Source organism: Rhamphochromis sp. 'chilingali' (genome assembly GCF_963969265.1).
Source record: "Rhamphochromis sp. 'chilingali' genome assembly, chromosome: 1".
NCBI lineage: Eukaryota > Metazoa > Chordata > Actinopteri > Cichliformes > Cichlidae > Rhamphochromis > Rhamphochromis sp. 'chilingali'.
In genome coordinates this window covers 32,866,465-32,892,706 of record NC_137929.1, presented here as the reverse complement: position 1 = coordinate 32,892,706, position 26,242 = coordinate 32,866,465, and the positions used below count along the sequence as shown (strand labels likewise).

Below are 26,242 nucleotides of genomic sequence, written 5' to 3'. Positions count from 1 at the left end.
TGTTCCAACCCAAAAAGGATTGCAATAAAGCAAAATGCTCAGTACACTGTGTGTGTGTGTTTTATTTTTTTGGAGAGTGACTACTAAGTGACTACTTTTTATTTTTGTTTTTATTTAAACATACTTATTTCTGTTCAATTATCAGTCATACACTTACTATCACTTACTATAATAAGTCTCCATCAACTACCTATACCAGAGCACTTTTAATTAACATTTACACACACTCCACCAATAAATGTATGCATGTAGAAAGAGTTGCTATCTTTTTCTAACTCCTGTGGTTACTAGATAAATGTGGAATATTCTGATGACTTATTTTTATGATGGTAATTTTAGGTTCAACATGATTTATTTTTTGAAGTTAGCTGTGAGTGCCAGTTAGCTAAAACAGCTGAAGGCTGTTACATAAACTGACAGAATCTTTCAACAACTGTACAGGTAGAAAGGAATAGTTTAAGACTCTAATAAAAGTCCCGATCTCTTAATTTATGTTTTACTTCCACCTTTAGATTTCAGTGGAGGAAGAGCCCAAGTTGTAGACTTATTTTTACTGTTGAGTACAAACGCTAACGTTAGCCTCTGAAAACAGTTGGAAAAGTAAAGCACATTTGGGGCGATCGTGGCTCAAGAGTTGGGTGTTCGCCTTGTAATCGGAAGGTTGCCGGTTCGAGCCCCGGCTTGGACAGTCTCGGTCGTTGTGTCCTTGGGCAAGACACTTCACCCGTTGCCTACTGGTGGTGGTCAGAGGGCCCGGTGGCGCCAGTGTCCGGCAGCCTCGCCTCTGTCAGTGTGCCCCAGGGTGGCTGTGGCTACAATGTAGCTTGACATCACCAGTGTGTGAATGTGTGTGTGAATGGGTGGATGACAGGTTGTGTAAAGCGCTTTGGGGTCCTTAGGGACTAGAAAAGCGCTATACAAATACAGGCCATTTATAATTGCGTACATATTGAAACAGATAGGAAGGATTAGTTAGTATTTGCAGACATACATTAGCTGAGTCCCAATTCATAGGCCTTCTAAGACTGCCAATAACACGAATGCCAAAAGTGAGAGGTACATGAGACGGTCTAGCCTTCAGATTTGCATCACCTGCTGTTCCCAACTGTAATAATCAAAATAATGATTTACACATAAAATCTTTTTTTAAAGAACCAGAACAGCAACATTCATAATGATGACAAGAATAAAACAATTTCTGTTATTTTCCACTTTTTCCTTCAACAGGCCGGACCACTGTACTGCAGGATTAAACTGAGTGTCCCAGTCCTGGACAGATTTTTTAATAATGAGGACACTAGACCTGATTTTCGCCTGAGCAGGGAGTCTCTAAAAGTGTTGCTGAATCTGATTAACCAGGATGGGACACATGGTTGGGGTGCCACAATTGAGGTCTTGTTTTTCTTTTCTGACTGACACGTGGAGCGTCCTACAGAGTTGTTTCCATAGCTCCAGCAATAGCTCATTACACAGTTCACTGCATCATCCACAGGGTCATAGACGGGGGTGGTATGCTGTTCGTCAACGGGTCATCCGCCTCCCTCGGAAACCTGAAGAACTAGATGTCGTGTCTCATGGGTTAGCAGGGCTGGCAAGACAGGATCTTTTTGAAAGCTGCTGGTGCAATTGACGGCTGCCATGTCTGCATCAAGCCTCCCAGTGGCCCTGATGGTCAGTGCTACAGGAACAGGAAATTGTTCCCCTCCATAATCCTGCGGGCAGTTTGTGACCATCAGGGCTGCTTCGTGGATACATATGTGGGCTGGCCTGGTTTTGCCTCCTGGGTCAGTGCATGACTCCAGGGTGCTCCGCAACATCCCACTGTACCATTAGGTCCGTCACCCTCCTCCAGGTCATTTCATCCAGATGGAGCCAATTTTCTTTACTACTATCAAACACAACCTGTTTAATCAGTTTTTGATTTAGTTTTTCAGGCATTTTGTTTTTGTTATAAACTCCTTATACTTTTATTAACTGCAGTTAAGTGCTTATTACTCATCCTCGTACACATCCACAGTGTCTCTATAGGCACATGCATGTAGAAAACCACCTGAAAATAAATCATAAATGTACAGAAGATCTGACCGAATGTGCATAATTCTGCTGTTCATTTCTGGCTTTCAGTGGTGGAAAGAGTATAGAAATCCATCAAGCACATACATGAACTCATGTGCTTTGAATGTGTTCCTCTGAGTTGCAGGTCAAGAGCCTGTTTTGTGTTCAAAAACTCAAGTTAGCCTTATTGTACAAGATTGGGACACACTGGTCCAGAATGTAAATTGGGTATCGGTGACAATGAGTCAATGCACTCTGTTCATCTCTGTGTTGTTCCCCACATGACAGTAACAGCTAGTGATGGGTAGACTACGCCTCGTGGAGTTTGTGGCACATTCCCCATGCTGTGTCGACACTGTGTTGGTGTGCCGCTCAAGAGCGACATCTGCAGGATTTCAAAAACCACTGCAGGCAACCTGGATAAAGAGCATGGGGAGAGACTGAACTACCGGTAAGTTCATTCATTCTGATGTCTGGACACCAAATGAGTGATGAATGCTTCACATTACCAGGTTGTGATGAAGTGCTATATTGTGTCTATATTCCAGTGAATTTGATCTTAACAAAAAATATATAATTGACTAACATAGCAATTTACAAAAAAAACCCCATCTTTGCAAGGAAGTTAAAGTGAAAAACGTGAAATATAAGTTCTCGTGACAGTGGGAGTGCTTGTGTACATGTATGTGAGAGCAGGGTTTATGTATATTAAGGATGAGCGGTTTGAATGAGTTAAAATTAAGTTTATTTGTGTGATATAGTAAAATGAATAATCAATTAATAATAAACTAAATAACAATATTCCTTCCTGAAGATTCCTTCAGGGAGGAATTGGAACATAATTCACTCCAAAGACAAGTGAGCAAAAATGGAAACAGGAAAGGGAAAACACTGACCTAATTTGGCATTATGAGATCAAAATGTTTACAGATTGATGAAAATGTCCTTTTTCTTGGAGGTTCTATTGTACAGTGCCAAAAATGTAAACACACAAACAGCACCAAAGACACCCCCCCCCCCCCCCCCTTCCCCTGAGCACAAATGCAAATGGTTGAAAGTTCCCCTTTCCAATAAACATAATTTGGTACCTCGCAACTGTACACATCAGTCAATGATCTACCTAAAAATTTTGGTCCACACAGACACTTCAGTTTTGTTTAACCGATCACTAAAAAAGCCCAACCCCGATCCAATGAGCATAAACGATCCCTTCTAATGTTCATTTTCAAATAGAACTGCACATGACTGTACACAAGATGGCGCACTTTACCCATAATGAATGAACACTGAAAAGGGTACTTAAACTAAACAGCAGAATAAACAGAACCGATGCGGTTATTACTTCATTTACAGATTCTTTTATTTAAAAAAATACAATCAGCATTTCTTAACAAGAAATAAAACACAATGCAGATTTGCTCTGTGTGATAACATGGTGTTTTGTCAGTTGCACATATCTGACACATATTTACATGCAAATTTAAAGCACTGACTCCAAATACGTGATGCAGTAAGAGAGCAGCTGGTTGCAGCACTTGGAAAACTGACTATTTGACCGTATCTTGAATTTAAACAACCAATTACAATTCACGTTTAATTAATTAGTAATGAACTGCAGTGCCTCCCAAGGGGCTGGGTCTGGGTATACAGTAGGTTTGTGAAAGCAGCAGAAAAGTCATTTTTAGTAACCTGACTTCCATTTCTGGTACATTATGGCGTAAGATGAACTCTGAAGATGTTAGATATACGTACACGTGCACAATTTGAAACAGAAGTATTAGACCACCAACACGTTACACCTCCAGGAGCTTTTTATGACATCCTTTCCATTTCCAGCTGTAAGGGAGGCGAGATACTTCTAGTTGGGGTTATGTCTGGGATGTCTCTGCTTATGTTCAAAACTTTCTGCACATTCAGGACATGTGAGTCAAATCTGTGGCTTGAAATAAGTATCTTTGGGAACATTTACATTTGTTTTGAATAAATAAAGCTTTAGTTTTGGTGGGCTCCGTCAGATTTTTAATTGGCCTCCGCATTATTCACTTTGGCAATGGCTTTCTTAAATCCACAGATTTCAGTACTTCCGCCGTTCACTTTAATACTTCCGGTTACTCAAAGCGAGAGCTAGCATTCACTTGTTGCTAACAACACATTCGGTTATTTTGTGCTGTAATTAGCGGCTTTACCTATTCGAGGATGATATCGTGTTTAAGGTGTGCTGTTATCGGCTGCCCTAGTAATTCAAGAAAACTGAAAAACGCGTTAGAAATATTTTGCTTAGAGCATCAACAACTTCGAAAGGCCTGTCCGTGCCCAGCGCCATACCCACTGCACGCTATGCCTCGGAAGGAGGATCGGAAACTAGCGTGGCTGGAAGCCTTAGACTCAAACACCCTCCGAAGAGAATCGAGAACACATCCGGGAATTTTTCGCGTTCTTGGAACAGTACTTGGTCTCCGACTGATGACGTATCACGAGTACACGTGAACGCAAGTACGCCAAGTACGTACGAGACAGCCCCTATGTTTGCTCCCTTCATTTTATAGGGCTTTGAGCGTGACGTCGCGGGAGGGGGCGTGGATAGGAGTTTTGGTTGAGGCGCCATTTGTGTAGGCCAAACAAAGTGCTAACAATTGAGAGAAGCTAAAGCACACGAATAACATCAGCCATGGTTCGTACTTGCTGTGTGGTCTTCTGTAATGTTCGATCGCATGACCGACAAGGAAATAAGCTTGAAAATGGGCTTTCTTTTCATTCTTTCCCCGCCTGGAAGCAAAATGAGGGAGCTCATGTATCGGATGTTACCAAAAGAAGGCGTCTAGCATGGATAGCAGCTGTGGGACGAGCGGATATCCAATTCTCTGCCATCCCCAGATATCTGCTGGTGTGTTCCAGACATTTTCATTCGGGTAAGTTCTAAATAAGTACTCTTTATAGCCTAATGGTTTTATTTTCGATGCGCTCCGAGGTCATAGCAAATTAGAACAACGAATGACTATTTTCGCAGAACGACGTTCTATTTATAGAGTTGCTAATTATTTGGCATTATTGCAGGCAAACCAGCCTATGAAATGGATGAAACTAATCCTGACTGGGTTCCAACGCTACGCATGGGGCACTCTGAAATCCCTGCTTCAAGCTTGGACCGGCACCGTCGGCGAATGCAACGAAAACAACAAAGAGCAGCAGTCGGAGGAAAATACAAACCCCCCACTTCAAAGATAGAGAAAATTCTCTCACTGTCCGGTAATCAGCATATAGCTTTTTGACGATTCATGCACTTTTCATTGGACTTCTGGTGAACATTTACCTCATATGTTTGCACTCATTGTGTCTCACAGGCTTTGGTAATGAAGCAGCAGAGTCTGAGGGTAAGGCCTGCGCACAAGAGCTGCCAGAGATGGACACGATAGAAGACCAACACCATAATCACCACGTGATGGAGGCTGTGGGCAAGAGTTGTGTTGGACAAGTGGAGGCAGAGGTAGTAGCAGCAACTCAGCATTGTCTGGGCTATGATCGGCCCCCACCTAAGAAAAGAAGAAAGCTCACTCAGACCACTGTGAGTCAGACAGCTTCCAGCAACACAAACAAAGACACAGAATCTTTACCTGGTGAGTGTAAATGTGGTGTGTCCACGTTTCACATTTTAATCATGCAATTCTAATTCTCCTAAATAGTAGGCTATGGTGAATGGCGTTAGTCGGCACTAGCTGGTTATAGTAACAAGTGTGTTAGGCTGGATGTTAGCAGGTTATTAGCAGCTAATTCTTAATTTTAAAGAAAGTTTAGGCCCATGGTTAGTAATTAAGACCAGCCGCATGCTGACAAAACTATGTCTTCATTTATTTGTCCCATAGAGATTAGCCCCAATGGCTGTGAAAGTCTCAGGTTTGGGTTTATAAAGAACATGCTAATGAGTTATTAGAGGCAGTTATTTTATCATGTATTTAAAGCAACTGCAACTGTATGAAAACCAAGTAAAATAATTTAAATGCAACCTTTGCAAACCAAAGTTTGTGATTTTTTTTATTTTCATTTAAAAATGAAAACTAAAATTCTGACACATTTTCAGGGACTTATAAATGTAAACAAAATGTTTCTGATTTTCCGTGTGTGAGAGATTATAGAATGAGAAATTCCCCTCAAAAATATAATACGTGCGACTCGACAGTTTCTCTTATTGCTTACAGGGGTTTTTTTGAGTGCACATCTGATTGTATTTTTGTGTTATTCAGACTGCGCAGTGGCACCTTCAGTCATCTTAGACCAGGCCAGCATCTCCAAACAACCCCCTGAGCTACATGTGCACTCAGTCCACACACAGTGGGAGGATCCTTCACAACAAGATCACCAATACTGCAACAGGTCTCCCAGAAAAGAAGTGCAGGATAAGATGACTCAGTGTGATGAAGTTGCATATTTCATTCTTCAAAATGATGCAGACGCTTTGCTGTACACTGGGATAGCCTTGGAAACATTTAACACTCTTGTGTCGACACTGGAAGGATGTGACGACAATGAATTTACAATGCCTGTGCGAGATCAAGTCCTCATGACTCTGATGAAATTAAAGAGTAACCGTGTAATAGGTGACCTAAGCCGCCAGTTTCGTATATCACAGAGCATGGCCAGCAAGATCATCTTACACTGGTTGGACAAACTGGAGGAGGTTTTCCGGCCATTAATTCCATGGCTGCCAAAAGAAACTATTAAAGCAACTATGCCTGCAGCCTTCAAGAAGACCTTTCCAAATACTACGTGCATTGTAGACTGCAGTGAGACCTTTTTGCAGAAACCCAGAAATCTGGACTCAAGAAGGCGATCGTACAGCCATTACTACTCAAGCAACACGGTCAAATATTTGGTTGCTGTTGCACCATCTGGTCTAATCATGTTTGTGTCTGCAGCATATGGCAGTCAATGTAGTGAGAAATTTATCACAATGGACTCTGGAATGTTAACATACCTTAAACCTGGTGATGAAGTCATGACAGGTGGAGATTTAACATTAAAAGACTTGCTCTTTGAGAGAGAAGTTGGGTTAGTAATACCCTCTTTCACAAAAAAACGTGGACAACTAACTAAGGAACAGGTAACAGACACGCGTCGGATTGCAAATGTAAGAATCCACGTTGAACGAGCAATCAGACGTTTGAAAGTCTACAAAATACTCTCACAAATCGTTCCCATAAGCATGGCTCCTAAAATAGGAAAGATTCTGAGGATATGTGCTGCTCTAGTCAACTTACGAGAGGATATCATCCGTGATACAGAATAACTGTGCATGTTGTAAACGAGCGTAAACTCAGGGATATCAAGATCGTTACCCAATGTAATTTTATTTTAAGGTAGAAATTTGATGTACATATTTGGAGGGAGTAAATGATTCCAGGTCTGTTTTTATCTTCTGTTCTACACGATGTAAATATTTTTGTAGAAGAAAGGTTACGTGTTTAAAAAGTGCACATATAGTGCAATCAACTGAACAATTAGTGCTTTTTTTTTATTCAACCACAATGTGCTCTTCAAGTGGAAACAAATGTTTTTCTCAAAGCTACAATAATTAGTTGTGCATTCTTGACATTTTGTTATTGTCTTGGAAAATTACAGAAATACAGAACTATTTTCAACAGTAAATGTTGTCAGTTTGGTATTTATATTCCACCATGTGTTAAAATGTAGTTGTTGTTGCCACTGAATGACAAAATGAAAGACCCAGTTTTACGACCTACTGAACGACCCATTGACCCAATCACTGAACTGAATTTGGTGGTGAAAAATGTTTCTTATGTTAATTTAAGAGCAGTTAAAACTGACGGGGAGCGACCAGTGGAACAGAGGCGGTGGTTTACGACAACGGTTGTCTGCCATCTAGAATCCAGTTTTGAGATCCCTTCCCAGATGCCTTAGCGCCCACTCACATCCTGGGCCATTTGACCCGATAAGTCAAATGATAGGGTGGGGCTCGGTTTCACAATGGGTTCACCCGAAACCATGGCTGATTGTGACCCATGCTCGTTTTCATACCTTGGCTCATGTGATTAGGTTGAGGATCATTAGGGGGTCCGTTGTCCCTCTCAGGTGGACAGTCCCACAGGCTGTAATCTGGGGCTCTTCACCATTTGACCCTAGAACCGAAGAAGCTTCTCAGATGAGGTGAAACGTCTTCAAGCCACCTAAAGGTATCCAGATGCTTTTCTTTCCAATGTCTCCTTTCATTCACAAGACAGACCAAACTCTGCCATCATGTTAGTGTTTATCCCGTTTATAGTTGTCACATGAGCAAATGTGCATTAAAGCTTGCCTAGTATTTTGAAATATCTCTCATTTAACTGAAACCTGCTGTGTAATCCTCTACAAGTTGCGATAAGAAACATGAGAAGTAAAACCCTCTTAAGGGCTTTACTTGTTCCTTTACAGATGCCTCATTATGTTGCACTGTAAATGAAACATGCTCACTAGCACACAAAGCACTGTACGTTGCACTTCCATGTAATAGCCTCTGCTGCCAGTTTTCTGCAGCTGCAGATCTCCATCTACCAGTTTGATATCGCTGCACTTCTGGCTAAGCTGCTCAGTGAGCGAAGGATGGGTCAGCACTTGACATTTTATTTCTATCAGCTCATCTGAGTCAATGACCCCGTCAGGACTAGCAGAGCGCAATGGCTCCTGGATGCTGATAACACTACCCATGTGAGGAATGTTCATGCCCTGTTCTTTCAGCTGATGACAATTTCTAACTTCATTTTCTTTACCATGGTTGCTCTTCAGAAATTTGAAAGATAGAACGCCCTGAATGGATTACAGATTAGTTCATAACTGTGTGCTTGGTGAGGCTGAAAAAAATGCTTATCAACTTTACTGCTGCAGTGGTTTCATTGGTGTTTTGCCCACACTGTCTTGTGTGTGTAAGGTGATATTATGTGCTAGGGAGAGTTTGTGTCACTGCAGTCTGGGAGTTCACGTTGTACTGTTGCTCTACCCTGTGAAGTCTGAAGTTTATCTGGCTTAGACGTTTGGGTTCAAGGTTCTTTGCTGTCCCTGCATTCCACCTTTCTCACTGTCAATCCTCGAGATTTAACATAATGAGGAAATGTACACTAACAGAAGTACTACAGTGTCTGTTTATATCAGTGTTGGACAAAGGGCCAGTGTCCTGCATGATTTAGATATGACCTTGGGTCAACACACCTGAATCATAGCTAAACCACTGAAATAAAAACACTGGCAAAGTCACTCATATTTTTCAAATTTCATTGATGCAGAAAAAAACATCCACATTCTGTAATTTTTGGCTCATAAGGTGTCAGTGCAATCTGAATGGAGTGGTGAAGCGTGTTGTCAGTCAGTGAGCGAGAGCTGCTGAGTTCATGTGTGAAAAGCTTGATTCACGCGTGTACGTTGACCCAAACATACTGAGGATGACGACTGCTACTTTCTTAACGTTAGGGAACTGCTGTGTATTGACATCAGTCCAAAACTTTGCAGGCCCGTTAGTGCGAAGATCCTGTGCCATGGCTAAGGATGACTGCATGTCAACAACTTCAAGTATGAACTTCCCCTCGTCAGTGGAAGGGACCACTTCCTTTGCTCTGATGGAGTCGCCTTCTGTTGAAACACTAAATGGGTCTCTGGCAAAACTCATCACCTCTGTGGGTAAAGCAAGTCCATCTAGTCGACCAGAAAAGTTCTCTTTCAACTAGGGCTGCCACAAACGATTATTTTGATAGTCGACTAGTCACCGATTATTTTTGCGATTAGTCGACTAATCAGATCGTGCATCCATTGGATGTAAAACGTACAGCTTATTGCACCAGCATGCGTCTGCTCTTTTAGACCTATCATTAGCTTACAGCTATAAGTGTTTAAGGTATGTGAAACTAAAAATAAAGACAAGATAATAGTTTATTAGACTTTTAATGAAATTTCTAGTTTGAAGCAAACCGAAAACAAATATAACAAAATAGCATTTTGTGCTCAGTCCTCACAACTATATTGAACTTTGGGACTATATAGTCAGTATAGCAATCTACACGAGATTATTGTTCATAGCCAGGAAAGTTAGCTTTTCTACATGTTCTGCAGAAAGGCTTGCTCTCTTTTGAGTGTAGATGTTCCCTGCTGTGGAGAAGATCCGCTCCGATGGGGTGGAGGTTGCAGGAATGCACAGAAAAGATTTAGCTAGCTTTGATAGTGTGGGGAAACGTCCCTCATTTTCGCTCCACCATTTAAGAGGATCATCCTTTTTATAAAGTGTGGCTTCTTTAAAGTACAGCTGAACTTCACTTCTAACAACTTGGACATCTTGGTCCTCCTTAGATGCTTCTTCCTCATTGTCACCCTGACTGTCTGTGTCAGACTCAAGGAGGTTGTCCAGAGCAGTCTTTTCAATTCTACCTGAACCATTGACTTTCTGCATTTTTGGATGCTCATGTGTTTGCTTTTTTGACAGCAAGCACTTCAACAGTCCCCTGCACTCTGATGACATCTTCAGGAGCCAAAAACTTCAACTTTCTGTATCTGGGGTCCAAGCCAGCTGCGAGAATAACAGGGTTTTCTTTGTCTGCTGAGAAAGTGCATATATTCCCACATCTCTGTGTTATGCCTTTTTCTGCACTGGCAATGAAAGATTTTCCTGAGCTCGTCTCCAGGTGGCTTTGGTGTACAGCCCGTGTCAGCCCTTTGACCACCTGTGGAAGACCTGAAACAGTTGTGTACTGCTGTCCACTAAGGTAAACAGTAGCAGTCTCAAAAGGTGCCAAACCTTGTTTCAGTTCTTCAAGCAGCACCCACTGCTCTGGCTTCAAGTCGAAGTAGTGTTTCCCCCTTGGTGTTACCTCGGGATCTGAAAGAGTGGCAGTGAGAGGCCAGCGCTGTTCGAGGAGTCTCTCTATCATGTGGAATGTACTATTCCATCTTGTACTGACATCTTGGATCAGTGTATTTTCTTCACATTCGTTTGCTCCCGTTTCATTTTTAGTCTTGTACTAGCCAGCTCGCTTCTCTTAAAGTGCTCCACTAGCTGCCTAGCAGCACCTAGTGCTCTGCTGATGGTGGTTTCTTTGAGAGCAGTATCGACTATGAGCTGGAGTGTGTGTCCAGCACAGCAGTCGCATTGCTGCCACCATATTGGAACCACTGTCATGTACTACTGCTTTTATTTTGGCAGGCAAGATGTCAAGCTTTGTTAGCACCTCTTCCATCCATGTCACTATATTGGCACCAGTATGCCTCTCCTCAAGAGGCATGGTATCAAGGATGAAGCTCTTCATCTTCCAATCTGTTGCAAGACTGGTCCAGATATCAGCAGTCAGGGTGAAGAAACCTTTGACACCACCAAGGGTCTGCTTTACCTAAAGATATGAGATGATTTGGAACAATAGTAAGCATTAGTGAAATATATTACAGTATATTTTTTCATTATTAATAATGCTTGTCAGTTTATGCATCAAGATTTAAATTTACCAATTGAATAATTCATTTACATCAAATACAGTTACGTATGTTAAACAATAAACATTCAACATATCAGTAAAAAACAAAAAACAACAACTTTCCATTACATGCTTTAACCAAGATTAATTTATTGGTTGCTCAGTCAGCAAGCTCTTAATATTATTTCATCATGAAATGTATTAAATTCTAATACAAATTGCTATTTTGTGTTTGTGGTGTGAGAGAGTGGAGAGAAAGAGAGACCAACCTTCTCAAAGGTAGCATCATATTTCTTTTCCATCAATTTGGTGAAGTGGGATCGGCCTGGTAGGTAGTTAGCATGTTAATCTGGGTTGAACTGCTCGATCATCTCTTTGAAACCTTGATCATCAACCATAGACAGGGGTCTCATGTCCGTCACCAACATGTTCAAGATTGATTCAGTCAGGACATCTGCTTGTCGAGGTGTACATGTTGTTGGCTTAGTGACAAAGTCGTCCACTGAAGACGAACGTATTTTTTTAGCAGTCCTGTAACGTCTCAGCGTTAATCTCGTCAATACGATGTTAACGCGGCAAATCGCCGTTAGCTCAACAACGCGGTGCGAGGGCTGCACGGGACTCGCTAACGGGGATTTGTCGCGTTAATGCGGTTATGGCGTTAACATCATATTAACGAGATTAACGCTGACAGCACAAATAATTAGCTTGTTGTTTACGATAATGTTAGCAGCTAACTAGCCAATTAGCTTACCAAGATGACTGTACCACTTCGTCGTGCTTCTTTTTTAGATGCTCGTGCATCGCCGTCGTACTGCCATGGAAGGCAAGTTCCATTTTGCAGATTTTGCACTGGACCTTCTTTTCTTTTGTTTTGTCAAAATGCTCCCAGACTTTCGAGTTCTGTTGCTGAGTAGCCATGATAACGGAGACTGCTTCTTCTTCGTCTTTGGCGTTTAACGGTATCCTTGTAGATGCATTTCGGCCATCTTCTGTTTCAGTCTGTTATTACACTCTTGAATCCTACTGTTATTCCTGCACCTTTCAGGATTTTACGGCATTTAAACGACGCGTCGACTACTAAATTAGGCGTCGACGTAATCGTGACTAGTCGACTAATCGTGGCAGCCCTACTTTCAACCTCGCAATGAAATCAGTCATCACATCCGTGATTTGTGTCGGTGATGAGATGCATTTGCGGAGTGTTGGAAAATGCAGCAACCGGCCTGCGCTCAAGTCAGTTTAGAAAAGGTTCAACTTGACTTGGAATGCACGCATCTGTTCCACAAGTTCAGTGACAGTTTTGCCTCTGTTTCGTAGTCCCACACTGAGGTCATTCATGTGTTTGAATATGTCAGTCAGAAAGCAGACATTGGCCATGAAGCTGTTGTCCATTATGCGATTCAAGTATGTTTCTGCTTTTTTTTTTGCCTGCTGTTGCAGAGGAAAGCTGTGATCGCCTCTTTGAGATCACAGAAACGCTCGAGTGCCCTGCCTTTGGACAGCCACCTGACATCATTGTGCAGTAGCAGCTCATGGTGCTCACCAGACATTTCTGAGAGCAGCATGCGGAATAAGCGGTGCTGGAGGCTTGATGCTGAGCGAATAAAATTAATTGTAGCCATCACGGTGTCCATTGTCGTTTTGAGCTCTGCGCTTAGTTTCGTGCACAACACAGTCTGATGAACAATGCAGTGTAAGGTTCTCATCTGAGGTGCAACAGCCAACCACCGCGCTGCCAAACCACTCACTTTTCCTGCCATGGATGGAGCCCCATCCGTCACAAGCATACAGACACGCTTCAAATATCCAGACCAAAGCTGAAATCTTCTCAAACATTATTTCGCCAGTTGTGTGTCCCTCTAGTGGCAGTAAGCCGAGCAGTTCCTCTTGGAAGCATTTGCCATCAAAAAAACGGACATATATGCACAACTGTGCATTATCAGTTCTGTCTGTGGACTCATCTACTGCTATAGACATTACATCAGTTTTCTCCAGGTCATCTAAGGCTACGTTCACACTGCAGGTCTTAAAGCTCAATTCCGATTTTTTGATCAAATCCAATTTTTTTGTCTGCTTGTTCACACTACAAATAAAATGCGACAGCAAACGTGCTCTAGTGTGAACCCTCAAAGCGGCCCGCATGCGCAAAAGAAGACGTCACACACAACGCGCTCTGTTTTGACCCAGACCAAACAGTATTGTTTGACTGATGGCCTTAATATAAAGACTTCGGACTTCATGTTTCCCAATTTTTGCTTTAAGTTATTTTGTTATTTACATAATAATGTAAATAACCTAATAATTATCCTTATTGCTGTTTTAGAGAGGAGCAGTGCTTCAAAGGATAGCTGCAGATTTCTGTCAGAATCTGCAGATTATACAGTACAAATAAAATGTTCAAGTTTCTCCAACGTTGTCTTCCCAACAGTTTCACTGACATCTACACTGGATGGCCAGGAAGCGTTCGCGATGTCTTCTCCGGCGCTTCTCCTGGAGCTGATAATTGGCGTCTGTCTTGTGTCAGTGACGTAAAAGATGGGTTTAATGCGACATGACCGTTCAAACAGCAGTCGCCTTCTAAAACATCAGATATGTGTCGGATTCAGTACCACATACGAAAGTGACCCAGATGGGATTTGAAAATATCGGATTTGTGCCGTTCACACTGTCATACCATGATCGGATATGGGTCGCATAGGGTCAAAAAAATCGGATTTGATGCGCTTTCGCCTGCTGTGTGAACGTAGCCTAACAGCATTTCAAACACATATGAAGCCAGAACTTCAATCCTACGAATATTTGAACTGTCTGACAGGGGCACGTTTTCAATAGCAGATGTCACACTCACTTTAATTTTTTCGTCGTTTATCACCTCATCCACCACGGCCAGTATGCACTCTTTCAGAATCTGTGTAACGTCTTTTCTTCTTTGCCAGGATCCAGCAAACACGAAGGGAAGCTGCTGCAGCTCTCTCTTGGGCTGTACATGACCTCACCATGGTAGTACAGCTCTGGTTGTAAGATGCAATTAAACTCCGTACTTTTGCAGCTCTCTTCTGAGATCCCTCTGGAAAGTTTTTGCAGAAAGTCTGGTGTTTGTCATTGTGGTGTCTTCGTAAATTGTAATCTTTAAGTACCACAACACACTCACTGCAAATTAAACACATTGGTTTGGCATTTGGATTTTGCGGTAAAATGAATAAGTACTTGTCAGTCCAGGCAGGGTTAAACCGACGGTTTTCATTGTCAATTTAACGCTTGTGGATTGAAAACGACATGCTGTTGTCGCATCATACATTACGATGATAGCTTGATATGTTTACAACACAGTGCATTGTGGGTGGAATATTGCTAGGCTACTAGGAGTGTTGCATTCATAGTCCACACTATGCTGTATTTTCTACATATATATTTTTGTTTTCTCTGTGTTTCTGCTAGGACCATGGGCAGGGCCACTCGGAGGTTGCTTCTGGGCCGCATGTGGGCCGCAGGCCACCATTTGAAGAGGCTTGGTGTATATGGATAATAGCAAACACTGAAATACATTTTTTGCACGCAGCAATGAATTTTGTTCACTCAAATTTAGCTTTTCTTTGCTCAAAATAAATTTCTCCTTAAAATGCAACACTTACACCTGAAATTTTTTTTACGTGGGCTCACATTTTTTTTCACGTGCGTTCAGAATTTTTTTATTTTTATTTAACCTTTATTTAACCAGGAATGTCCCGTTGAGATCAAAGACCTCTTTTTCAAGGGAGTCCTGGCCAAGAGGCAGCACATTTCAAGACAAATACATACGAACAAACAAAGTTAAAATTACACAAAACAATTACACATTATTGAGGCAGCCTGTAGGCCTTTGAGTTTAGTTTTAAAAACATTTAAAGACAACAATTCAGTTAGTTTCCAGTCTTTCTGTAACATGTTCCACGAAAAAGGCGCAGAGTGGACAAAGGCTTTCTTACCCAGCTCTGTGCGGACAAGGGGAACAGACAACAGCAGCTGATCATTTGAGCGCAAGGAGTAAGAACCACTATTTGTCCTTGTGACCAAAGTACAAATATAAGGAGGCAGCAATCCAAGCATAGCTTTGTAAATAAAAGTGTACCAATGCCCCTGTCTTCTAATGGCCAAAGAAGGCCATTTTACTCTTAAGTACAAATCACAGTGATGGGTCAGGTATTTACAATTGGTAATAAACCTCAAGGAAGCATGATACATCGTGTCCAACATTAGAAGACATGAAGAAGAAGCGTTCATATACAGAATGTCACCATAATCTAACACAGATAAAAAGGTTGCAGTGACAAGACGTTTTTTTACTGCAAAAGAAAAGCACTGTTTATTACGGAAGAAAAAAGTTTAAGTCTCAGTTTCTTTACTAGTCTCTCTATATGTGGTTTAAAGGTGAAGGAGTCATCAATCCAGACACCAAGGTATTTATATTCATGAACTATCTCTATGACATTTCCTTCAAGGGTGGACACCACTGGAATAGGCTCCGGGACCTTCTTTGACTTGGAAAACAACATTAGCTTAGTCTTGTCAGCATTGAGAACTAATTTTAGCTGAATAAGTGAATGCTGGAAAGCAACAAAGGCTTTCTGTAAAGTTTCAATGGCCTGAGCAAGAGATGATCCATAACAGTAAATAACTGTGTCGTCAGCATAAAAATGCAAATTTGTGTCTGAGACATTTTGACCCAAGTCATTGATATATAAAAGGAACAGAAGGGGACCCAAAACTGAGCCCTGTGGCACCCCCTTGTGGACAGCAACAAATTTAGAACAAAGACCTTCAAGTTTAATGCACTGGGTTCTATTTTTCAGATAATTTGAGAACCACGCTAATGCATGTTCTGACAATCCAAGGCTGAGCAGTCTGTTTTTTAGGACTGCATGATCAACAGTGTCAAAAGCTTTTGAGAGGTCAATAAAGAGTGACGCACAGTACAATTTCTTATCAAGTGCCACAATAATATCATTTATCACTTTCATAGTGGCAGTGTTAGTACTGTGTTTTTTCCTGAAGCCTGACTGAAATTTGGAGACAATATCATTAGAGTACAAAAACTCTTTCAACTGGTCACAAACTAGAGATTCCAGGATTTTGGATAAAACACACAAATTTGATATTGGCCTATAATTAGTCAACACCGATGGATCACCTCCTTTCAATAAAGGCAAAACGAAAGCTGATTTCCAAACCGATGGAATTTCTTTGGTTTTAATTGAAAAATTAAATAGAATTGAGAGTGGTTCTGCAATAAAATCAGCTGCCAACTTCAAAAAATAAGGTTCCATCAAGTCTGGACCAGGAGGTTTTCTGTGATCCAAAGCCTTTAAAGCTTTATGCACTTCATAAACACTAAAAGGTACAAAGTTAAAACAGTCTCCAGAAAACATAGAGAGTTCTGGGCAAGTATTTGTTAAAAAAGTTTCTGCAGAAGCAAACAAGGAACCCACTGATAGAAAGTGTTCATTAAAACAATTCAAAATTTCAGTTTTATCATTAATTGAGACTGAATCTTTTACAACAGATTTAGGAAAGGTTTGAGTCATTTTATTGGCGGAAAAAGACTTGATTACTTTCCAAAATTTCTGTGGATCATTGAGGTTCTCAGTGGTGACAGACAAAAAGTATTCAGATTTGGCCTTTTTAATAAGAGAAGTACATTTATTTCTAAGCTGTTTGAAAACAGACCAATCAGTGGAAGTATCTGTTTGTCTCGCCTTGTCCCATGCTCTATTACGCTTGTGTATGCTATCTGCGAGTGTCTGCGAAAACAAGGATTTTCTCGACCTTTAATTCTAACTTTCCGTAAGGGGGCATGTTTATTAACAATTCCCATAAAACTTTCCTTAAAATATGTCCAAGCTAGCTCTACATCTGGTAATAGTCCGATTTTTTCCCAATTAACTAATGACAAATCATGATGAAAAGCCTGTTCATTAAATTGTTTAAGATTCCTTTTGCACACTATGCGTGGCTTACATTTTGGAATTTTAGCATTTCTGCAAACAGCAACGACACAGTGATCACTTAGGTCATTACAGAAAACACCAAGTGAAGAGAATTTATGAGGTACATTTGTTAAAACCAAATCAATTAATGTAGACTTTTCAGGGCATTTAAGATTTGGCCTGGTAGGAAGATAGACTAGCTGGGTAAGATTAATTGAATCGCAGAATTCTTTAAATTCACCAGAAGTTGCATTTAGCCAGTCCCAGTTCAAGTCTCCAGCCATTAGTAGTTCAGTATAATTTAGTTTAGCCAAAAGGTGCTTTAATGAAGATAATGCCTCTTTTGAAGCAGATGGGGGCCTGTAACACCCAGCAATGGTTATCGAAAAAGTATTAGCAATATCTACATTCAAGGCCAAAAACTCTATTTGTTTGCATATCGATTGGGACAGAACAATCGAAGCATTAAATCTTGATTTGACATAAATAGCTACACTGCCTCCTTTTTTTGGCCTATCAGTGCGATATACATTGTACCCATATATGTTAATGTCTTCATTAGTAATAGATTTAGTTAACCAAGTTTCAGAAATTATAACAACATCTGCATCTGTAGATTTAACCCAAATTTTGACCATGTCCATCTTCGGTAGTAGGCTGCGCACATTAAGATGAATATATTTGACACCAGACATTATTTTAAAATCAGAAGGAGTCTGGGAATATTGCAGTTCAGGGCCAGGATTTGGTTGCACATTTCCTGACAAAAGTAGAAGCAAGACAATCAACAACCTCTGTTTCGCCTTTGATTTGGGTTCAATGCTTTGATATGTTGAACCCGAGCTGAAACCTCCATTAAATGGGCAAATGAAATAAGTATGCAAGGCCAGAATAGACTGAAGTTTAGGTAAGTCTCTGGGCAAAACATGCATGAAACTAATGTCATGATCCAACTGAGTTGATAACTGCTCTGATTTTTGCAACATTATAGAGCGTGTTCCTTTTTCAAAATTCTCTTGTAGATAAAAATCATTTTCAGAGGTTCCCCTGCTATGTGTCCATGAGCAATTGCTTATCCGAGGGTCCAAAAAGGCCAAGAGGCAAATTAGAATAGTAAATACTGCGGAAATACTGTGGAATCAGAATAGAGGCACAAAAATAACGCCACACTACTGAACTGTTCTTACTGCTTTTAAAACATCTCTGTGTATCCACCAACCATGTGTTGCCATTGATGCTGAGTAAAAGAAACTGCAGTGAGAGAAACCTTTATCGACAGTGAAGGTGTAACCCCGCAATTGTCAACAATAGCGCAAGTGGAAGTAAAAAGCCATCTTCTGCTATGAATCAGGGGTAATGGTGCGAACTTAGGAATACTGTGGATAAGAAAAGACAAATCTTTATTACTTCCACGCGTGGAAAATTTCTTGTTCATGGCAGAAAGTACAAGTTAAAGAGCAGTAAAAGTTAAGAAAAACATAATAGAATAAGATAAAATAGAATAACAGACTTTACAACATTAATAAAATACTGTATAAAATAAAATTAAACAGTAACTGTTATAGCAGGAAAAATAAACGCGCTTGGTATTGGACCTAATATTGCATACAAGGGAGACTGGGCGAAGGCTATCATGGTGTATTGGATGTTTGTGTGTGTTGCACATGTGTGGTCATCTGCAGAGACCATGTTGTAGAATCTGACAGCAGTTGGAAGGAAAAAGGGAGAGAGAGAGATGACACTGTGGAATCAGAACAAAAAAATACACAATTGTTCCAAGAGAAGGAAGACCGGGAGGCAATACAACAACAGATGCACTGCAAGCTTCAAGACATTGAAGCTATACACCAAGAGGTGCATTGCAAACTCCAAGCCACAGAGAAAAAATAGTGAAAGGCTTGAGAGTAATGTTGGATGAAGCGACAAAATACACAAACACTGAAAGACAAAGAACAGCAGGAGGCAACATGCCAGCTGATGAAGTACAAAATTCAAGAAATGGAAGCTGTAAATCAAGAGATGCAATGCAAGCTCCAACACATGGAAAAGAAAAATCAAGGCTTTCACACAATGTTTGATGCAGCTCGTCAAAAAAAATTCACAAATGCTGAAAGAGAAGGAAAAGCAAGAGGCAACACAGCAAGATGAAGACATGGAGAAAAAAATATGAACAATGTGATGTTTGATGAAGCACTCAGAAGAAACAGAGATGTTGAAAGAGAAGGAACAACTGGAAGAGACACAGAGAGAGATGCAGGATCTTCTCCACGACTTTGACAAGAAAAATTCTGACTTTGAGGTATTTTATAATGAAGGAGAAAAACATTGGATTTGAGCAGAGAAACAACTGGAGACAAAATGCACAGAAATTGAGTGCAATACCCAAGAAATGGTGACCTAAAATACACATTTGCAAGGACTCTATGATAAAGTCAGTACACAAATACTGAAATGTGGGAGGAGAAACAATGTCAGGAGAAAAAACATAAAGACATGCTTGAAGAAATGCAGAAGAGACGTCAGAAATTACAAGCCATGCATGAGAAATTACAACTAAAAAATGACAACATCAAAGAAAGCACAGGATAAGAATTATAAAGAACTGGAAGAAAAACAAAGAACTTCAAGAAAAGGACCAAGAGAAGCAAGAAGCACTGAAAGAACTGGAGAAACGGTCCCACACACTGGAGCTGCAGCATAAGGAACTTTTCAGTGAGATGACCAACCTCAGTACAGAACAAAGATCTGCAGGAACGGTGCCTGAAAAAGAAGAGAAAGTGCTTTGGGCTTTTCCGGAAGAAGACTCTGCTGCTTCGTCACTTCAGCTCCTGAGCCTAAAATCTCCTAACCCTAAAAGCTGTACCTGAGAAAGAACCCGGAAAACTGAGGTTTTCCATTTTCATTTTAAAAAAGAATCCCGTCCACACGTAAACGCAAAAATGAAGCAAAAACGCTGCTATGAACATGCCAAAGCAACAGGCGGCGATATGTTACTAACCGTGTAGAAATGTTGGCCAATCAGAAGTCTAGAAGCCTCAGTGGGAAATAGTAAACAAAGATGGGGCATAGAAGCAGAACCGAGTCGTATGTGTGGAGGGACAGTGTGTGTATATGTAAGCATTTAAACACTGCAGAGAGTACATTGATGGATTGATTGATTGGTAATTTATTTCAACATGTGAACAATATACAAGTACATTTAGAAAAGAAAATAAGAGAGAAAAAAATACTATACAAATTACATACAAAAAAACATTCTGATGAATTTACACGTTGAAAAGGAGTGGGAAGAAGTAAACACTTATTTAATCCCACCCCTTTGCCATAAATTATCAGTTAATATTTAGTCAGCTTCCTTACTGATATAATTTGTAATAAAAATAGTGAACAGATTTCTGATATACTATATACTATAATATCACATCATGAGTTTTTTTGTGTTTGTTTTTAAATAGAGACATTTACTTAATTTAAATATTTTCCTTTTCTTTATAGTTCAAGAAGATCATATTTTTATAACTCTTTTTGAACAGTTTTATGTTTGGACATTGCTTTAATTCCATATTCAGACTGTTCCATAGTTTCACTCCATGAACTGAAACACAATAGCCTTTTCTTGTAGTACGTACCTTCATTGTTTTGAAGTTACAAAAACCCCTTAAATTATAACTTTCTTCTTTCAAAAAAAAAAGTTCTTTATTTTTTGCTTTGAATAGAATTTGTGCTGTTTGGAATTTCACTAGATCGTCAATTTTCAATATTTCAGACTGCAAAAATAGTGAGTTTGTATGTTCCCTATAACCTGCATTGTGGATGATTCGAATTGCCTTTTTTTTTTTGAAGAGTAAAAAGTGAATGTAATGTGGTTTTATAGTTATTGCCCCAGACCTCTGCACAATAGCTTAAGTATGGTGAAACCAGTGAACAGTATTCGGTCGTTAAGTGATGACGTGACGAATCCTACTTCCGGGTCTAAAGTAGTCTGCGTTTAATATGGCTTTTGTGTTGTTAACATGTTTAATGTTATGTATTTTCTTCTATTTAATCTCAAAAAGCTCCTAAAACAGTCAGTGATCACTGTTGACCTCCCTCGGCTTTTATTACCGCTAATCATTTATTTAAGCTCAGTTTTTAAAACCTTAGGATGTAGCTACAGCCCAGCCCATGCAGCAGTATATGAATGACTAACCTCGTATTGTGGATGGATTATCTCAGTTGTTCTCCTGGCTGAAGTTTGGTCCTTTTACAGCATCCTGCCATGCAATTACATTTGTTCCTGACCACCGACAACACTCACGTTAACTTTTATCGAGTGGAAAAAAAGCTTGTTTATATTATGCTAACATAGCTGTGTCGCTAGCGGTCACGTAGCACATCATTATATACCAGCTAGCCAAACTTCAGTAACCCTACAAACGTCACTGCTGTTTCGTTTTCTGACTTCATTTATGCTGGAAGTGATAACAGAGCTGTACGTTTTAATTTGTTTCCAAAACCCCGCAGTCAGGACATGCTATACTGTATTTAGATGGAAGCTAGCGAGCTAACTTCCTGCTAACGTCTAACTCTGTTAAATGTCATAAATTCCGTTTTCATGGATGGCTGGATGTTAAACTCAATTGTTACACCTGGTAGAGCAGAACGCTGATCATTTTATTAAAGATGAAAGACTTTAGACAGTTTTTCAACTCTCAGTAATGCCATAGTGATCGTTTGATATATGGACCTGCAGCGGAGTTTAGGCCCAGACACGGCTAGTGACGTCAGACTGAACAACCGGATTGGTGTAAAAGTGTACCATGTTGACCAACAGAAATGATTTGGTAACACGTGGGATTTGGTTATGTAGGAAGGGGGGAAAGCTTTGGTAATAACATTTTCATACTCAGTTTTAATCTTTCTGTGTGATTTCATATCAGTTGTGTTAATTCAGCATGTCATTGAAAAAATAACTGTAAATTCAGACGTGAGATTGTGCTGAAAAGAATGATACTGTAACGATGGTTAAGTGTTACTGGACAGTGACATGTTGGTTTTCTCTGCACACTGTTGTTGTTCCTTTAAGATTCATGTTTGGTTGGGCTGCAGGAAGTAGTGAGGGTGGTGTACAGGAAGGGGTGGGGGGACCTGGTAGTTCTGTGTGTGTGCCAGGCTGAAGAGAGGTGGAGTTCGAGAGCGCTCCCCCTGAGTTAACAACCCGCTGGCTTATGTGCCGAATAAACGGACAAACTGAGACCCCAACCGTCTGGTTCTTGTGAACGTTACATTGGTGTCAGAAGTGAAAAAAGAAAAAAGAACCCCAGAACGCCCGAGACCCTGTTGCCGGCGACGCTTGCCGTTACGAGACGAGGATGTTGCCGGGCAGGATTAAGAAGGAGACGGAGGAGAGGGAGGAGAGGGAGGTTCGTCCGCGCTCGCCCGCCCATGGAGTGAGGGAAACGGCGCTGCGGCTGTCTGCCGAGGCTGGATTTTCTCCAGGTTTGACTAGGCTCGGGAACTGTTCGCACAGCGGCCGCGATTCCGGCGGGAAGGAGTCGACCTCGCTTGGCGCGCCGTCACGTGATGTAAACAAACATGGCGGCGCCCAGCAAGCTGCAGCGAATATAAAAACGCCTAAGTTCAGCGGCAAGACGCCATGGGAAGTGTTTATCGCACAGTTCGAGCTGTTAGCTGTTGCAGCTGGCTGGTCTGAGGAACATAAAGCTCTCCAATTGGCTTTGTGCCTGTGTGAGGATGCAGCTGCATGCCTGCTGCTGCTGACCGAGGAGCAGAGGGGAGATTATAATGCTCTGGTCGGAGCACTTCAGAGGCGCTTCGGGCAGTATAACCAACCAGTGCTGCTGAGGTCGGAGTTCCACAACAGACGCAGATTGCCAGGTGAGCCCCTCCGCATTTTGGCCCATGAAGTCGAGTGCCTTTGCCGGAGGGCGTATGACAGCATGCCACCATCAGTGCAGGCGGAGTTAGCTCGGGACCAGTTCCTGCAGGCCCTGAGCCCTAAAGAGCTCCGCATGCAAACTCAGCTTGCTCGGCCGGCCACACTCAGTGCAGCCCTGGAGCTAGCGTTGGAGAGGGAGATGCTTGCAGGATCCTCTGGGGGCGCTGACGACGCACACGTGGTGAGGGCTGTGTCAGCACCTGTGGAACAGATGGAGACGCCAGCGGGCCTGTGCAGTTTGGTGCAGACAGCTTCGCTGCAGTCGCCTTCCCCTCGGGCTGGCCCACACCGCCGACCTCAGAGCTGCTGGGGATGTGGACAAGTCGGACACCTCATCAGGCAGTGCCCCAAGCTTGCAGCGGTTCAGGGAAACGCCCACGGGCCCGTGTAGGCGGGAGTACACGGGCCTGGGAGAACGACATCCCCACACCACCGCCACCTCCACCCGGTGCGGCCATCACTGTGGGCTAGACCCAGGTTGGCGGCTTTTGCCATGTTCCAGTGACGATTGCGGGGGTGTCCTGTACGGCCCTGCTGGACACGGGATCCAATGCAACGCTGGTCCGACCCGATATTGTCCCAACCGGAGCTGCTGTACAACCGACTAACGTGCAACTTAAGACTGTGACCGGTGATCTGGCCCCAATGAGAGGGAAGGGAGTGTTCCAGTTCAAGGTGGGGGACCTCGGTGTGTCTTATGCTGCCTGGGTGGCTGACGTGCAGGACGCCTGCATCCTTGGGCTGGATTTTTTACGAGCCATTGGTGGTGTACTGGACTTAGGCAAAGGCCTCCTCGTACTCCCTGATGGGAAGAAGGTGCCGCTTATTCCTCCCCCGGTCTGCACAGCATCTGCCGCGGCGTCCACCTCCACCGCAGAGACCCCTGCAGACCCGCCAGCAGAACAGCGAGCGGAGGAGGAAGAGGAGGAGAGGCTCTCAGCAGTGAGGAGTATCTGGTCAAAGAACTGTGAGGGGCTGACTCCACAGCAGCAAGAGAGTCTATGGCAGGTACTAAAAGAGTTTAGTGACATTTTTGCCCTGAAAGAAAGTGATGTTGGCTTGACACACTTGGTAGAGCACGTCATTGAGACCGGGGATGCCCAGCCTATTAAAGTGCGCCCCCGCCGCCTGCCCCTGGCTCATCAGGAGGCTGCAGACAGGGAGCTGTGTGAAATGATGAAGGCGGGCATCATAGAACCATCTGATAGCCCGTGGGCCTCCGCGGTGGTGATGGTGCCTAAGAAAAAAAGTCCTAGGATGCGTTTCTGTGTGGACTACAGACCACTCAACAAAGTGACGAAGAAAGACTCTTACCCCCTTCCCAGGATTGATGAGTCCCTCGACTTAGTAGCCGGGTCCTCCTGGTTTTCCACCCTGGACCTGCGGAGTGGCTACTGGCAGGTGCCACTGTCCCCGGAATCCAGACCGAAGACAGCCTTCTGCACTAACAGGGGACTATGGCAGTTCAAAGTCCTGAGTTTTGGCCTTTGCAACGCTCCTGCGACCTTCGAGAGGCTCATGGACAGTGTGCTGGCTGGCGTCCCACGGCAACGGTGTCTGGTTTACCTGGATGATCTTCTAGTGCACGGGAGCTCCTTTGATGCTGCCCTGGATGCCCTGAGACAAGTGTTGGAGAGGGTGGCGGCTGCAGGCCTGAAGCTGCATCCCGACAAGTGCCACTTCATGAGGAGGGAGGTGGAGTTTCTGGGCCACAAGTTGGGTCGTGAGGGCATCAGCACTTTGGAGGAAAAAATTCACACCATTACCGAGTGGCCCACACCAGCAGACCAGAAACAGCTCAAAAGCTTCCTAGGACTGGCGTCTTATTACAGGAGGTTTGTGAAGGGCTTTTCCTCCATAGCCGCACCACTCTTCCACCTGCTGCAGAAGGACCGTGACTTCATCTGGACCCAGGACTGTCAGCAGGCGTTCGACACCCTCCACAGATCGCTGACAGAGTCCCCAGTCCTTGCCCCCCCTGACCCCGCCCTGCCTTTTGTCCTGGACACTGACGCAAGTAATGTGGGGCTGGGAGCGGTGTTGTCGCAGGTTGGACCGGAAGGGGAGAAGGTGGTGGCGTACTTCAGCCGGGTCCTGAACAGGAGCGAGCGGCGCTACTGTGTCACACGACGAGAGCTGTTGGCTGTGGTGGCGGGGGTGAGACACTTTAAATACTACCTGTGCGGCACAGCATTTGTTGTCAGAACTGATCATGCTGCCCTTCAGTGGCTGATGTCTTTCAGGGAGCCAGAGGGACAGGTGGCTCGCTGGCTGGAGGAGCTCCAAGCCTTCAATTTCACCGTGGAGCACAGAGCAGGGACGCACCATTCTAACGCAGATGCCCTCTCTCGCCGCCCATGTGCTGCAGCTGGCTGCCGTTACTGTGAGAAGCGAGAGGAAATAGAGCGGGAACTCACGACAATAGACGGAGCAGCACAGCTCGCCTGCAGGGTTCTTCTGGTGGTGGATGCAGCGGAGTGGAGGGCACGGCAGGAACAAGACACAGACCTGCTGCCGGTCCTGCAGTGGCTGGAGAAGGGGGAGCAACCCCTTTGGGATGAGGTCACTGGGTTTTCCATCTGTACCAGGGGGCTGTGGGCCAAGTTTGCAGCTCTCAGGCTGAAGGAGGGGGTGTTGGAGCGTGCCTGGAAGGATCCTGCCACGGGGGAGGAGAGGTGGCAGGTTGTGGTGCCAAGGTCGCTGAGGTCAGCTGTGCTGGGAGCCTGCCATGGGAGCACTGGCTCTGGCCACTTTGGGGTCTCCAAGACTCTTCGCCGCCTCCGCCAGGGCTATTACTGGGGTCAACAGCGGAGGGATGTGGAGGACTTTTGCCGCAGCTGTGATGC

General features: G+C 42.9%; 1 protein-coding gene across 1 annotated transcript; it reads left to right on the top strand.

Annotated features, from left to right (window-relative positions):
• The first annotated feature begins 3,491 nt into the window (after positions 1–3,491).
• On the top strand, positions 3,492–7,683 carry LOC308404540 (uncharacterized protein). The gene is made up of 4 exons (XM_080894620.1): positions 3,492–4,964; positions 5,110–5,301; positions 5,397–5,669; positions 6,294–7,683. The coding sequence occupies exons 1-4, from the start codon at positions 4,724–4,726 to the stop codon at positions 7,334–7,336; spliced, it is 1,749 nt and encodes a 582-aa protein (XP_080750746.1). The 5' UTR covers positions 3,492–4,723; the 3' UTR covers positions 7,337–7,683.
• The last annotated feature ends 18,559 nt before the right edge of the window (positions 7,684–26,242 follow it).